Raw genomic sequence first — 14,682 nt, forward strand, 5'->3', positions numbered from 1 at the left:
CTCGCGCTCTGTCTCTCTCTCTCTCTCGCTCTGTCTCTCTCTCTCTCTCTCGCTCTGTCTCTCTCTCTCTCGCTCTCTCTCTCGCTCTGTCTCTCTCTCTCTCGCTCTCTCTCTCTCGCTCTGTCTCTCTCTCTCTCGCTCTCTGTCTCTCTCTCTCTCGCTCTCTCTCTTCTCGAGGTCTCGGTCTCTCTCTCTCTCTCGGCGCTTCTCTCTCTCTCTCTCTCTCTCGCGCGTCTCTCTCTCTCTCTCGCGCGTCTCTCTCTCTCTCTCTCTCTCGCGCGTCTCTCTCTCTCTCTCTCTCTCGCGCGCGTCTCTCTCTCTCTCTCTCTCGCGCGCGTCTCTCTCTCTCGCGCGCGTCTCTCTCTCTCGCGCGCGTCTCTCTCTCTCGCGCGCGTCTCTCTCTCTCGCGCGTCTCTCTCTCTCTCGCGCGTCTCTCTCTCTCTCGCGCGTCTCTCTCTCTCTCGCGCGTCTCTCTCTCTCGCGCGTCTCTCTCTCTCTCTCTCTCGCGCGTCTCTCGCTCTCGCGCGTCTCTCGCTCTCGCGCGTCTCTCGCTCTCGCGCGTCTCTCTCTCGCTCTCGCGCGTCTCTCTCTCGCGCGTCTCTCTCTCGCTCTGTGCGTCTCTCTCTCGCTCTGTGCGTCTCTCTCTCGCTCTGTGCGTCTCTCTCTCGCTCTGTGCGTCTCTCTCTCTCTCTGTGTGTGTGTGTCTTTCAGGTCCAGAGTAATGAGGATGAGGCTTTACCTGGGACACACAGCACCTCTAGAGCTGGCAGTGGTGAGTCTGGCCTGCATATTATATACCTTATAACACAGTATAGAGTAGAGGTCGACCGATTAATCGGAATGTCCGATTTAATTAGGGCCGATTTCAAGTTTTCATAGCAATCGGTATTTTTGGACACCGATTGTGGCCGATTATTATTATAATTCTTTATTATTTTTTTTTACACCTTTATTTAACTAGGCAAGTCAGTTAACCTCTCTAGGGAAGGTGGGACGAAATCGTCCCACCTACGTAACAGCCAGTGGAATCCTGTGGCGCGTTATTCAAATACCTTAGAAATGCTATTACTTCAATTTCTCAAACATATGACTATTTTACACCATTTTAAAGACAAGACTCTTGTTAATCTAACCACACTGTCCGATTTCAAAAAGGCTTTATTTCACTGAAAGACTAAACATTTTGTTTTTTAAATGATAGTTTCCAGGTTCGACCATATTAATGACCAAAGGCTTGTATTTCTGTGTGTTATTATGTTATAATTAAGTCTATGATTTGATAGAGCAGTCTGACTGAGCGATGGTAGGCAGCAGCAGGCTTGTAAGCATTCTTTCAAACAGCACTTTCGTGTGTTTGCCAGCAGCTCTTCACTGTGCTTCAAGCATTGAGCTGTTTATGACTTCACGCCTATCAACTCCCGAGATTAGGCTGGTGTAACCGATGTGAAATGGCTAGCTAGTTAGCAGGGTGCGCGCTAATAGCGTTTCAAGCGTCACTCGCACTGAGACTTGGAGTAGTTGTTCCCCTTGCTCTGCAAGGGCTGCGGCTTTTGTGGAGCGATGGGTAACGATGCTTCGAGGGTGGCTGTTGTCGATGTGTTCCTGGTTCGAGCCCAGGTAGGGGTGAGGAGAGGGACGGAAGCTATACTGTTACACTGGCAATACTAAAGTGCCTACAAGAACATCCAATAGTCAAAGGTATATGAAATACAAATGGTATAGAAAGAAATAGTCCTATAATTCCTATAACTACAACCTAAAACGTCTTACCTGGGAATATTGAAGACTCATGTTAAAAGGAACCACCAGCTTTCATATGTTCTCATGTTCTGAGCAAGGAACTTAAACATTAGCTTTTTTACATGGCATATATTGCACTTTTACTTTCTTCTCCAACACTTTGTTTTTGCATTATTTAAAATAAATTGAACATGTTTCATTATTTATTTGAGGCTAAATTGATTTTGATGTATTATATTAAGTTAAAATAAGTGTTCATTCAGTATTGTTGTAATTGTCATTATTACAAATAAATAAAAAAGTCGGACGATTAATCGGTAGCGGCTTTTTTTTGGGCCCTCCAATAATCGGTATCGGCGTTGAAAAATCATATCGCTTGCATCCCACCTAGTCAACAGCCAGTGGAATCGCGTGGCGCGAAATACAAATGCCTCAAAGATGCTATAACTTCAATTTCTCAAACATATGACTATTTTACACCATTTTAGAGACAAGACTCTCGTTAATCTAACCACATTGTCCGATTTCAAAAAGGCTTTACAGCGAAAGCAAAACATTAGATTGTCAGGAGAGTACCCTCTCAAAAATAATCACACAGCCATTTTCAAAGCAAGCATATATGTCACCAAAACCTAAACCACAGCTAAATGCAGCACTAACCTTTGATCTTCATCAGATGACACTCCTAGGACATTATGTTATACAATACATGCATGTTTTGTTCAATCAAGTTCATATTTATATCAAAAACCAGCTTTTTACATTAGCATGTGATATTCAGAACTAGCATACCCACCGCAAACTTCCGGTGAATTTACTAAATTACTCATGATAAATGTTCACAAAATACATAACAATTATTTAAGGATTATAGATACAGAACTCTTTTATGCAATCGCTGTGTCAGATTTTAAAATAGCTTTTCGGCGAAAGCACATTTTGTAATATTCTGAGTACATAGCCCGGCCATCACGGCTAGCTATTTTGACACCCACCAAGTTTGGCCCTTACCAAACTCAGATTTACTATAAGAAAAATTGGATTACCTTTGCTGTTCTTCGTCAGAATGCACTCCCAGGACTTCTACTTAAACAACAAAGGTTGTTTTGGTTCCAAATAATCCATAGTTATATTCAAATACCTCCGTTTTGTTCGTGCGTTCAGGTAACTATCCGAAGGGTGACGCGCGAGCGCATTTCGTGACAAAAAAAATCTAAATATTCCATTACCGTACTTCGAAGCATGTCAAACGCTGTTTAAAATCAATTTTTATGCTATTTTTCTCGTAAAATAGCGATAATATTCCAACCGGGCGACGTTGCATTCATTCAAAGGCTGAAATAAAAAAATTGAGAATTCTCTTGAACGCGCTTCTCAGTCTCACTGTTCCCAGGCTGACCACTCACAAACAGAGCTGCTGTACTTCGTCCAGAGACTGCAGACACCCCATTACACTTTCTGGCGCCTTCTGAGAGCCAATGGAAAAATTTCACGTTACAGCAGAGATGCTGTATTTTTGATAGAGATGCAACTGAAGGACAACAAATTGTCAGACAGGGCACTTCCTGTATGGAATCTTCTCAGGTTTTGGACTGCCATATGAGTTATGTTATACTCACAGACACCATTCAAACAGTTTTAGAAACTTTAGTGTTTTCTATCCAAATATACTAATTATATGCATCTTCTCTCTCTCTCAAGAGTAGTAACCAGTTTAAATCGGGTACATTTTTTTTATCCAGCCATGCAAATACTGCCCCCTAGCCACAACAGGTTAAATAAGTGTTCATTCAGTATTGTTGTAGTTGTCATTATTACAAATAAATAAAAAAAATCGGCCGACTAATCCGTGTCGGCCTTTTTTGGTCCTCCAATAATCGGTATCGGCGTTGAAAAATCATAATCGGTCGACCTCTAGTATAGAGGCTCATACATGCTTCTAACAAGTCATAAAGCATTCTACCTGTTTAGATGAATGTAAAGTGTTACTGAACTTTCCATAGTGGATGTCCACTAATATGAATAATCACGTTATGACATATAAACAATATGTTCTCTGCTTCGTCAGTAGAATTAGTTAACTGGTCATAATCACCCATCTCTCAAATATTCAATACCTTTTTGTCTCTTATGGCAGGTAATTAAATACCTCAGGTCATTTTCTAGCTTCAGTGTACTCTGATGAAATGTTCCATAGTGGCCTTTTAGACCAAAAATACTTATACGTAAAATACTTGTACAAAAGACACAGGTCTTTCCTGTCCAGTTCTGTTCACCGATAATGAATTGTAGCATAAGTTTTAGATTAGTGAAGTCAGGGAAGAGGGTAGATATTTAGGGATGCATCTTCATTATGCTTATTGAATTAAGTTTAATTTAGCTTTTATTTCTAAGAACATTGGTCCTGTGACAATCCATTACAAGTGGGTGACCCATCTAAAACAGAGGGCCGTTTTGTAGATAAAACCTTGTATAACCACTAAGCATGTTTCTTTTCCGACTGACCATGATAATCTATTACAATGTAGAGCCTCAGGGGTCTGCTCTTTATGGGATCACTATACTCCAGACCACAATATTTACAAATAGAGTTTTCATCTATATTTTTCGTAGCTGTCTATTTACCACCACAAACCGATGCTGGCACTAACACCGCACTAAACAAGCTCTATGCCATAAGCTAACAAGAAGATGCTCATCCAGAGGCAGGGCTCCTAGTGGCCAGGGACTTTAATGCAGGGAAACTTAAATCTGTTTCTACCAGCATTTTACATGTGCAACCAGACCACCTTTACTCCACACACAGAGAGGCGTACAAAGTTCTCCCTCGTCCTCCATTTCGCAAATCTGACCATAACTCTACTCTCCTGATTCCTGCTTACAAGCAAGAACTAAAGCAGGAAGTACCAGTGACTCGCTCAATTTGGAAGTGGTCAGATGACGCAGATGCTACGCTACAGGACTGTTTTGCTAGCACTGACTGGAATATGTTCTGGGATTCACCCAATGGCATTGAGGAGTATACCACATCAGTCATTGGCTACATCAATAAGTGCATCGACAATGTTGTCCCCACAGTGACCGCTCGTACATACCCCAACCAGAAGCCATGGATTACAGGCAACATCTGCACTGAGCTAAAAGGTAGAGCTGCCGCTTTCAAGGAGCGGGACTCGAACCTGGACGCTTATAAGAAATCCCACTATTGCACTCCACACTGACCTTTCCCACCTGGACAAAAGGAACACCTACGTGAGAATGCTGTTCATTGACTACAGCTCAGCATTCAACACCATAGTGCCCTCAAAGCTCATCACTAAGCTAAGGACCCTGGGACTGAATACCTCCCTCTGTAACTGGATCCTGGACTTCCTGATGGGCTGCCCCCAGGTGGTGAGGGTAGGAAACAAATCTGCCACGCTGAAACTCAACACGGGGGCTCCTCAGGGGTGCGTGCTAGTCCCCTCCTATGCTCCCTGTTCACCCATGACTGCGTGGCCAAGCACGACTCCAACACCATCATTAAAGTTTGCAGACGACACAACGGTGGAAGGCCTGATCACCGACAACGATGAGACGGCCTATAGGAAGGAGGTCAGAGAACTGGCAGTGTGCTGCCAGGATAACAACCTCTTCCTCAACGTGATCAAGACAAAGGAGATGATAGTGGACTACAGGAAAAGGAGGGCTGAGTACGCCCCCATTCTTATCGACAGGGCTGTAGTGAAGCAGGTTGAAAGTGTCCACATCACCAATAAACTATCATGGTCTAAACACACTAAGACAGTCATGAAGAGTGCAGGACAATGCCTATTCCCCCTCAGGAGACTGAAAAGATTTGGCATGGGTCCCCAGATCCTCAAAAGGTTTTACAGCTGCACCATCGAGAGCATCCTGACTGGTTGCATCACCGCCTGGCATGGCAACTGCTCGGCCTCCGACTGCAAGGCGCTACAGAGGTACTGTGCAGTACGCACTACCATCACTTTGGCCAAAATTCCTGCCATCCAGGACCTCTATACAGGCGGTGTCAGAGGAAGGCCCTAAAAATTACCAAAGATTCCAGCCACCCTCGTTATAGACTGTTCTCTCTGCTACCACACGGCAAGTGGTACCGGAGCGCCAAGTCTAGGTCCAAAAAGCTTCTTAACAGCTTCTACCCCCAAGCCGTAAGACTGCTGAAAATTACCTCAGCTAACTATTACCTCAGCTAACTTGTACCGCCACACATTGACTCGGTACCGCCAGTACCCCCCTGTATATAGCCTCGTTATTGTTATTTTGTTTCTCTTTTATTGTTATTTTTTAACTTTTACTCTTAACTATTTTCTTAACTGCATTGTTGGTTAAGGGCTTGTAAGTAAGCATTTCACTGTAAGGTCTACACCTGTTGTATTCGGCGCATGTGACATATAATTTGATTTGGAGCTGATCAAGTCTACCCTTTTATAGAGGGATAAGTGTGTTATCTCACTGTGTTGCAAATATACTGATGGAACACATGTTTGACTCTACACTGAAATGTTAAATGATTTGTTTTGTTTAAACCCAGATTGATGGTCCTTCTTACACTCTGACATCTTCCTTTTACTCTCTCTCACTTTCTGTCTCCCTCCCTCTGTCCGTTACAGAGCAACTACTAAGAACAGCCAGCCAGCAGTCAGACAGTAGTGGCTTTGCAGAGGACCCTTCTACTGACGGCTCAGCTAACTATCTAAAGGTACAGGAGAGCTCTGACAGCTGTGACAGTGAGACCACAGTGACGTCTCACGCTGGGGAGGGGACCACTCCTCTAGCCCTGGAACACCCTGCCTTTGGGAGGCTGCAGGAGGGGGAGGAGGAGATTCCCTCTGTCCCACAGAAACACCTTGTGGCAGATGGAAGGAGGAGCTGGAGCCCTAATGGGGAGGAGGAGCAACAGGAGGTGCCACAGTACACCACCCATCAGTTACCTAAACAAGGAGACAGAGGGGTGGCCCAAGACTCAGAGCAGGACCAGAAGCGTAACACTGCTGAGAAAGCTGCTTCTGTTCATGCCTCTGACACTCCTCAGTCAACTCCTGAGACATACCGTACTGCTGAGCCTCACGTGGAGGCTGATCCTGGTTCTACAGAAGACCGTGGCTCCATCCCGGCCCCTGCCCCAGACTGCAGCTCTTCTGGTTCCCCAGCCAGGGAGGGTGTGCCTGACAGGTTGGAGATGGAAGCCAGAACCCCCAGCCCTAGCGCCAGTTGCCCTAGCCTAGGTGCCTCAGCCAGGGTCCAAGGGGCCCTTCACAGGGCCCAGCAGAGGGCCTCATCCTCAGGCCTCCAGGGTCACCGGATGGAGGGGAAGTTGACAGCCAGGGATCTGTTCAGGAGAAGAGCCCCCCTGACGAGGTCCCGATCCCTGCCTACCTCCCTCCTCACCCCCTCCCGTGTGGTCTCCTCTGTCAGGATCCAGTTTGGCCAGGGTACAGTCAGGCACTGCACCCAGCCAGCCTTCTCCTACCAATACACCCCAGAAGAGGAGGAGGAGGTGGGGTCCATCGTGGAAGAGGAGGAGGTTGTGGAGGATGATGAGTGTCAGAGGAGAGACGGCTGCCGCTCTACCTTGATTATCAACAGAGGGACCGAGCTATCACATGGCCCCGGGTTACAAAGAGATGGTGAACTGAGAGGCCTTCAGGGCAGGGTGCCTCCTTACCCCCTGGCCATCCCCCGCCACCTGACCCGCTCAACCGTCTCACTGCACAGCCACAGCCCCCCTCCAGAGTGGGGAGAGAGGCCTCTGGGGGAGCACCACCGTGCCTGGAGCACCTGTAGCGTACCTAACCTCACCCAACGTAACCTGGCCCACTTCAATAACCCTAACCTCACCCAACGTAACCTGGCCCACTTCAATAACCCTAACCTCACCCAACGTAACCTGGCCCACTTCAATAACCCTAACCTCACCCAGCACATCAACCCCAACCTAACACAGCACTACCTAGCCCAACACAATCAACCTAACCTTACTCAACACAACCTTGCTCAGCACAACACCCCTAACCCTGCCCAGTACAACCCCACCCTACCCCATGGCAGTGTCCCCAACCTAGCCCAATACAGCAACCCTAATCCCTACTTGTCCCACCACAATAGTCCCACCCTACCCCATGGCAGTGTCCCCAACTTGTTCCAGTATCAGCCCTCCACCCACCACCACCACACCCTCCATAGCCTCCCTACTCATCCATATGGTAGTGTACCTAACCTTCCCCAGCACGCAGCTCCCACCTTACCCCATCATGTGGCCCCTAACTGTCCTGCCTATAGTGCTCCTTACACTAACAACATGGGTAACCTTCCACACAACTTCCCCTGTTCCCTGTACAGCTCCTCCTGTAACACCCCACCCCTTAGTGCCCCCTTCAGTTCAACTTACCATAACTACAACGGTAACCCCTATAGTGGGTCCTACAACGAGCTAAACAGCAACAATCCTTATACTGCCCATAGCTCTTACTCTAACCCTTCATACACACCTTCCAACCTGCCTCATCTCTCTACTGCCCCCTATGGAGGACCATACAGTACTCCATTCTTGGGCCACCACCCTCTGATCCCCTACCCCCATGACCCGATGTCTACAACCTCCCATCTTCCCCCAGCCCTGTCAACCACCGAGATGCAACTGAGAAGGGTCCTTCACAACATCAGAGGAACTGTGCAGAACTTGGCTCAGGTGAGACAAAACAACCACAAACTACATAGGTGTTATACAACTTTTTGCAAGGCTCTTTGCAGTTTTAACAACTCGTCTCCGACGTGAGCACTATAATGATTAATCTTATGCTGTTTCACTTTCTATCCCACCCATAATTCAAACAGACATTTGCAAACAGTTTCAGTGACTAAGTGTTTTATCTATGGTTTCTCTGCCCTCAAGAATTCATCAGAACGTGGAGCAGACACTCCCTCCGACATGTTCAACCCTCAGAGACCTGCCCAGCCACTGTATGAGGTATACACTCAGCTGAACTGCCACTCTTAAACAAATGAAATGAATGATTACCAATCCTGTCCTCAAACCTCCCTGTGGGTGTGTCTCATGTGGGTTAGGATAAAGGAGAATCTCTGTGTCTGACAACAGACAGTCATCTTCTTCCTCTTCTACATCCCCTCCTCCTCCCTTCAGACTTCTCTCCAGGAGCTGCAGGCTAAGAGGAGGAGTCTGAATGTCTTCCGGACTCAGATGATGGATCTGGAACTGTCCCTGATGAAACAACAGGCATTAGTCTACCAGCACCTCAGTCACGACGAGAGGTAGGCTAGAGGCCCTACCCTGGCTAGCACACGGATGTTGGCATAGTCTGTGATAGCCAGGCAGGCAGACAGTGTTAACAGTGGTATCTCTGTGTTTGTGGTTGCCAGGCAGGCAGACAGTGGTATCTGTCTGTTGTGGTTGCCAGGCAGGCAGACAGTGTTAACAGTGGTATCTCTGTTTGTGGTTGCCAGGCAGGAGGCGGAGCAGCTGCAGGGTCTACGGTCTGAAGTGAGACAGGAGCTGCAGGAACTAGAGCTCCAGCTGGAGGATCGGCTGCTGACCCTGAACGAGCAGTTCCGCTCTGCCAGCCAGCACAGTCTCTACCGCCACAGCATGGTCAGTACCTGGAACTACATCTGGAAACACAGGCACATCACAGGCGGATACCATCTTTCTCTGTCTCTTTTCTCAACTCCTAAACATGTTTGATAAATGGTTTGTCATGACTGATTCCGCTTGGCACCAGTACTGTGGGTTTCTCTGTGTTCTTCTCATTTGACATCAGGCTACATGAACGTCACCACTATTGTGTTTGTTGTTTAGCCACCCATAATATCATCACCTACCCCTCCTCTCCTGTATTGTAACATTAGTGTTGTTGATATCTCTCTCCTTACTCCTATAGGGTATGAAGAGAGGTCACAGCATGGACAGCCTGTCTAACAGTTCTGCTTTGAGAGCTATGGAGCCGGTCAGTACCTGCATTGACTCTAGGCTGTTCTTTTCTAGGTCATTCCTCTAGACTGTTCCTCCTGTTAAGGGTGTGTGCTCTATTCATAGAAATATAATGAAAAATGAATGTTTTTACATCCTTCCTAGTATTGGTACTGTCAATGGCTGCCGGTCAACCCATCAGAGCATTGACTTGAAAAGGAATGTCTTTACTAGTCAATGTAATTTTATGGTTCTACTGTTGTCACACTTCTTTCCTCACTGTGTGACATGTATGGTTTCTCCCTCCAGATGTCGGACCTGCTGAGGGAGCAGCTGTACCTGCAGACAGAGCTGGGCTACGAGGGCAGGGCAGAGGGTGGAGCTAGCATGGCCCCCACCCCCAGCTCAGGCCTCTCTTCCAGGTCAGCCAGTCCAACGAGGTCCTCTGGACGTCACCCTGGCCCATCCCACACCCCGTACCTGTCCCTCCCAGGTCCCCAGAAGACGGGGATGTACCGGGCTTCCGTCTCCCTCACCCCGGCACCCCCTCCGCGGCCTGGTGCTGCCACATGGGCATCCCAGTGCTCAGACCAGGCACTGCCAGTGCAAGGTCCTGAAGACGGAGAGGAGGAGGTTGGAGGAGGGAGAGCAGCTGTAGACCCTCACCTACTGGAGGAGAGGGGCAAAGAGAGAGGAGGAGGAGGAGGAGGAGGAAGAGCAGACAACCCCCATCTACAGGAGCTCATCAAGGAGGTTTGTGAGACCGAAAGTTATCTTAGTTTCTGTTTTTGAATAGTAGAGAACATTAAGAAGTTTCCTTACCTGAACTGCCCAAATTGGCCTTGCCCTACAGTATTTGTTGAATAGGGAATGCCAATATTGCTTCAATGTCCAGGACATGTTTTATTATGTCCTTGGCTGATATGGATACAAACTTTTTTCTGCTGACAGACGAGGTGATTACGTAGCTATTGACAGACGGTTCTACTCATGAAAAATAATTTACTGGTCTGATTTTAAGAGCTTGGCAGGGGACAAATGGAGCACATTTTAAAGGTCCAAAAGGAAACTTGGAACTTTTGAATCCTGTTGGCTATGTCTTAGCCATGTGGCCTGATGTAACTGTCTGGTGGTGTCCCAGTACTTCTGAGGGATGAGAGTTGTTCTTTCTCAGTTCTGTTCTCTGACACCTCTCAGTACAGGATGTTCCTGGTATTCAGTGAGGTGAAACTTTCAGAACATTGCAGATAGAAATGTAATAAATAACAGTGTTCCATTATGTTTAAGATATCAAACCTACAGGAAATTGACTTTTCCCTAGTGTCCTTGAATTGTATTTTGAGTGAACATAGTATTTGTGTGTTTGAACATCGTTCCATCTCTGTACCTTCTCTCCCCACTTTAGATTAAAGAGAGTCTAGCTGATGAGATCCGACAGGAAATAGTCAATGAGCTCCTAGCTGCCGTGTCTCCACGACGATCACCTGTGTCGACCAGAGAATATCCGCTGTGAACATGACGACAGGTCCTATATCATTAATTCATTAGTTGTATAAATCGGTTCTTCGAGCCGGATCGACCTGTTCCAATTCAACCTATACCCCTTGGCAGGTGCTTCTATTTCTAAAAGAATGTTGTTTTCCCTTGCAGTTGAACGCTGAGGCCTGGTGTAGTCTACCCAACCTGAACACTGGTGAAGCCATGCACTGAACAGCCCAACAACCCCTTAACACTGTTTCAACTATTTCCAGAGATAATGGCAGATGCATTAACACTGTGTTTCTACCATAGGAATAGAATTATATTTCTATGGTTTCTACTTCAGAGAGTGTGACGGTGGCTGGTGCCTTAACACCCGTATACCTGGTAACCTGGGAGACACAAATGATGCTATATATTTGCTTTTATTGTGAACTCTCTTCTGTCTTAACGGTCCAATTTCAAACACAGAATGTTACTTAGTGTGTTTATTTTGCTGAAGACTAATAACTGTTGTAAAAAAAAAAAAAAAAATCATGAGAACATTAACCCAAAATGAAATCATTTTGACATGCAAAAATGTGTTTAAGGTTAATTCTAGGATTTTTTTTCCCCAATTCCACCCTGGCTGTCTGTGACGTTATGTTACGTTAGGCCTATGCTATGATTCTGACGTTGTGTATGGGTTGTATTTAAGCACGTAGATGTGGGTCAGAGTGCATGTCTTGTCCTGAAGGTGAAAGATGACCGAGGTTGAGGAGACTTAAGGCCTGGTTGATGATAATGGTTGTATGGGAGTTTAGTGTCTGCTGTAAATGACCATGCCCTCTTCTAATGCAACCTCTATGAGGAATGAACCAGACCTGGGTTCAAATACTATTTCAAGTCTTTGAAGTACTTTGAGCATTTGCTCTTGCCTGCCAGGAGTGTCAGATAGGTGGGGTTTACTGTTTTGGGACTTCTATATTAGTGAATGAATCCAGGCATGCTCAGATAGTCTTTGCACCCAGGTCTAGAACTAACTGTGCAATACATTTCACTGTCTCTGAACTTGAAAAGATCAATAGTAGAAACTACTGTTTTTGAAACGCACCACTTGAAGACAAGTGTATGCATTATATTAATTCCACACTTTTGTCCTGGGTCGTGTTCATTAGGGTAACAATGGAAAACGTTTTAAAGCATTTTTCAACGAAATGAGAGTTTCTTATTGAAACAGTCTCTCCCTGTTTCAGTCCATTTTCCTCCGATCCAGATGTACGCGTTTTTGTTAGAAAACTGTCTCATGTGAAAAACAAACAAAAAAAACATTCACATTCCTAACTGTATTTCTTATCTTAAACAGATGTTAAAACCACTAACTGTATTTGTCTTGATATATTTTCTTTAAAGGAATGAGGAAAGAGATACTGTAAAAGAGACTGCTGTCTTGAACTGGAGAGTAGAATGAACCGTCTATCTCATCTGATAGACTCTGGTAGAACTATCAATAGAGCCTATTGTTCCCGCTCATACTTATGGACAGAATCATTGTGTATTTATGAGTATATTATATTTCAAATGTGAGGATTATAATGTTGTATTTTCCTGCTGGATTTGTAATTATAAGATGAAACAGACATTTATTTTATCACAGATGTTTAATTATATTGTTTTCCAAAATGATTTATTGTTACTAACTGATTTATTTCAATATGTGGCTATTTCCTGCCAATGGAGAGCTTCTTTTTAACCAGATTTTGTTTATCTTTATCTTGGGATGCATGAGGGATTGTCTCTATAGCAAATAATAAAGATGTATTTATTTTCAATAGATTTGGAGTGGTTTTATTTGTGGTATATTTTTGCTTTTAAATGGCTTTTCAGCAGATTGCATCTGGGATTGGGATTCTAAAAGGTATTTTGAAAGCATGGGACGTCTCCAAATATACAATGTATAGAGCCAAATATATAAAGCCGCTGTTTCAGTTAAGCTACACTAATGCTGAGTTGATAGCATTGTTTTCATAGTGTGCTCCTCTGTTCAGCGTCCATCTCAAATGTTTGTTTATGACTAAAAATAAAACCACTTTAATTTGATAGCAGAGAAATCCAATGTAGCCTGTGATCACCATGGTAACCTGGCTCTGTGCAAGAGCGCATATTGTAGGGCTCTCAGGTGTGTTGTGGTTAAAAAGAGGTGTTCTGGGATTTGATACAGGGGACCAGGCTATTGTACTAGTGGTTCTAGAATGGAGGAGAATGAACCGCTGGTAGAGTTGGTCATTGGAAGTTTACACACACATTCTATTAATTGATTCAATGATGTTTCTCAATAGATCGTACAGGTACATCAAAACCCCTCTTCCCATGCTCTTTTTTGTTTCACTGATATTTTTCAAGAAGGAGAGTGATGGAGTGCTGCATCAGATGACCTGGCCTCTACAATCACCTGACCTCAACCCAATTGGGATGGGTTTGGGATGAGTTGGAGTGAGGGAAAAGTAGGCTGAGAACTTGTTGGCTATGTAGGAACTCCTTCAAGACTGTTGGAAAAGTATTCCAGGTGAAGCTGTTTGAGAGAATGCCAAGAGTGCGCAAAGCTGTCAAGGCAAAGGCTGGCTACTTAGAAGAATCTAAAATATGATTTCTTTATCACTTTTTGGGTTACAACATCATTCCATATGTGTTATTTCATAGTTTTGATGTCTTCCCTATTATTCAGCAATGTACAAAATATATTTAAAAAAAAATAACTTGAATGAGTAGGTGTGTCCAAACTTTTGACTGGTACTGTATGTTGATATTTTTTGGTGCTTAATGCATACCTGTAGATTATCTGTACTTATGGTCAAGCTCAGACTAACATGCAACTGATAACATCACCTTCCCCCTAATTGCTGAACTGCAGTGGCACCCAGAGTCACCTGTCTGGCCTGCTCCATACCTCCAGCCCCTGCCTTTAATTCTCCAGAGGTAGTAGGTGTTTAGTGGCTCAGAATTACCTCAGAGCATAAATGGGCACTATTGACAGCAGTGCAAAAACATACTGTCCCAACATGTGGGCACTAAGGTTTACATCCCAAATGGCTCCCTATGACCAGGGTTCTGGTGAAAGTAGTGCACTACATAGGGAAAAGGGTGCCATTTGTGCTAGCCACAAACTGGTCCAGTGTGTGCCTGTTTGTGTGTCGCTGTCTGACTTGGCGAGGTGTAAATAACAGGTCTGTGTTGCTGAGGTTATTAATTTTCTCCAGAGCTTTCCTTTATATGGTTTTACTGTGGACAGCACTTTGACTCCTGGAAAACTAGAGGACTTGGTGTGAACATTACATCAGTGTACTGTGTTTTGTGTCATCTCTTTCCAGCTTGGATCCTCTGCCATTCCTAGACAGATGCCAGACAGAGAAATGGCTCATTTAGGGCACATCTATCAAATTCCTCATTGAGGACTGTTGGCATGTCAGTATGTTGTTGTGGTTTTGCCACCTCACCTTACTGAAATGGAAAAGTGTTGGTCAGCCCTTGCAGACTACTAC

The 14,682-nt window shown here is 45.1% G+C and overlaps 1 protein-coding gene across 3 annotated transcripts in view; it reads left to right on the forward strand.

The window, feature by feature from the left end:
* itprid2 (ITPR interacting domain containing 2) overlaps nt 1-12,976 on the forward strand; it is a 61,341-nt gene extending 48,365 nt beyond the window's left edge. For all 3 annotated transcript variants that reach the window (XM_029702516.1, XM_029702517.1, XM_029702518.1), the window contains 9 exons: nt 712-772; nt 6,372-8,449; nt 8,654-8,728; nt 8,903-9,030; nt 9,223-9,367; nt 9,657-9,722; nt 9,995-10,438; nt 11,091-11,210; nt 11,336-12,976. In XM_029702516.1, coding sequence (XP_029558376.1) covers nt 712-772; nt 6,372-8,449; nt 8,654-8,728; nt 8,903-9,030; nt 9,223-9,367; nt 9,657-9,722; nt 9,995-10,438; nt 11,091-11,198 — 3,105 coding nt within the window. In that variant the 3' untranslated portion in view covers nt 11,199-11,210; nt 11,336-12,976. The remainder of the gene's footprint in view (nt 1-711; nt 773-6,371; nt 8,450-8,653; nt 8,729-8,902; nt 9,031-9,222; nt 9,368-9,656; nt 9,723-9,994; nt 10,439-11,090; nt 11,211-11,335) is intronic.
* Nucleotides 12,977-14,682: the final 1,706 nt, after the last annotated feature.

The sequence above is a fragment of the Salmo trutta genome, chromosome 20 (genome assembly GCF_901001165.1).
Source record: "Salmo trutta chromosome 20, fSalTru1.1, whole genome shotgun sequence".
Classification (NCBI taxonomy): domain Eukaryota; kingdom Metazoa; phylum Chordata; class Actinopteri; order Salmoniformes; family Salmonidae; genus Salmo; species Salmo trutta.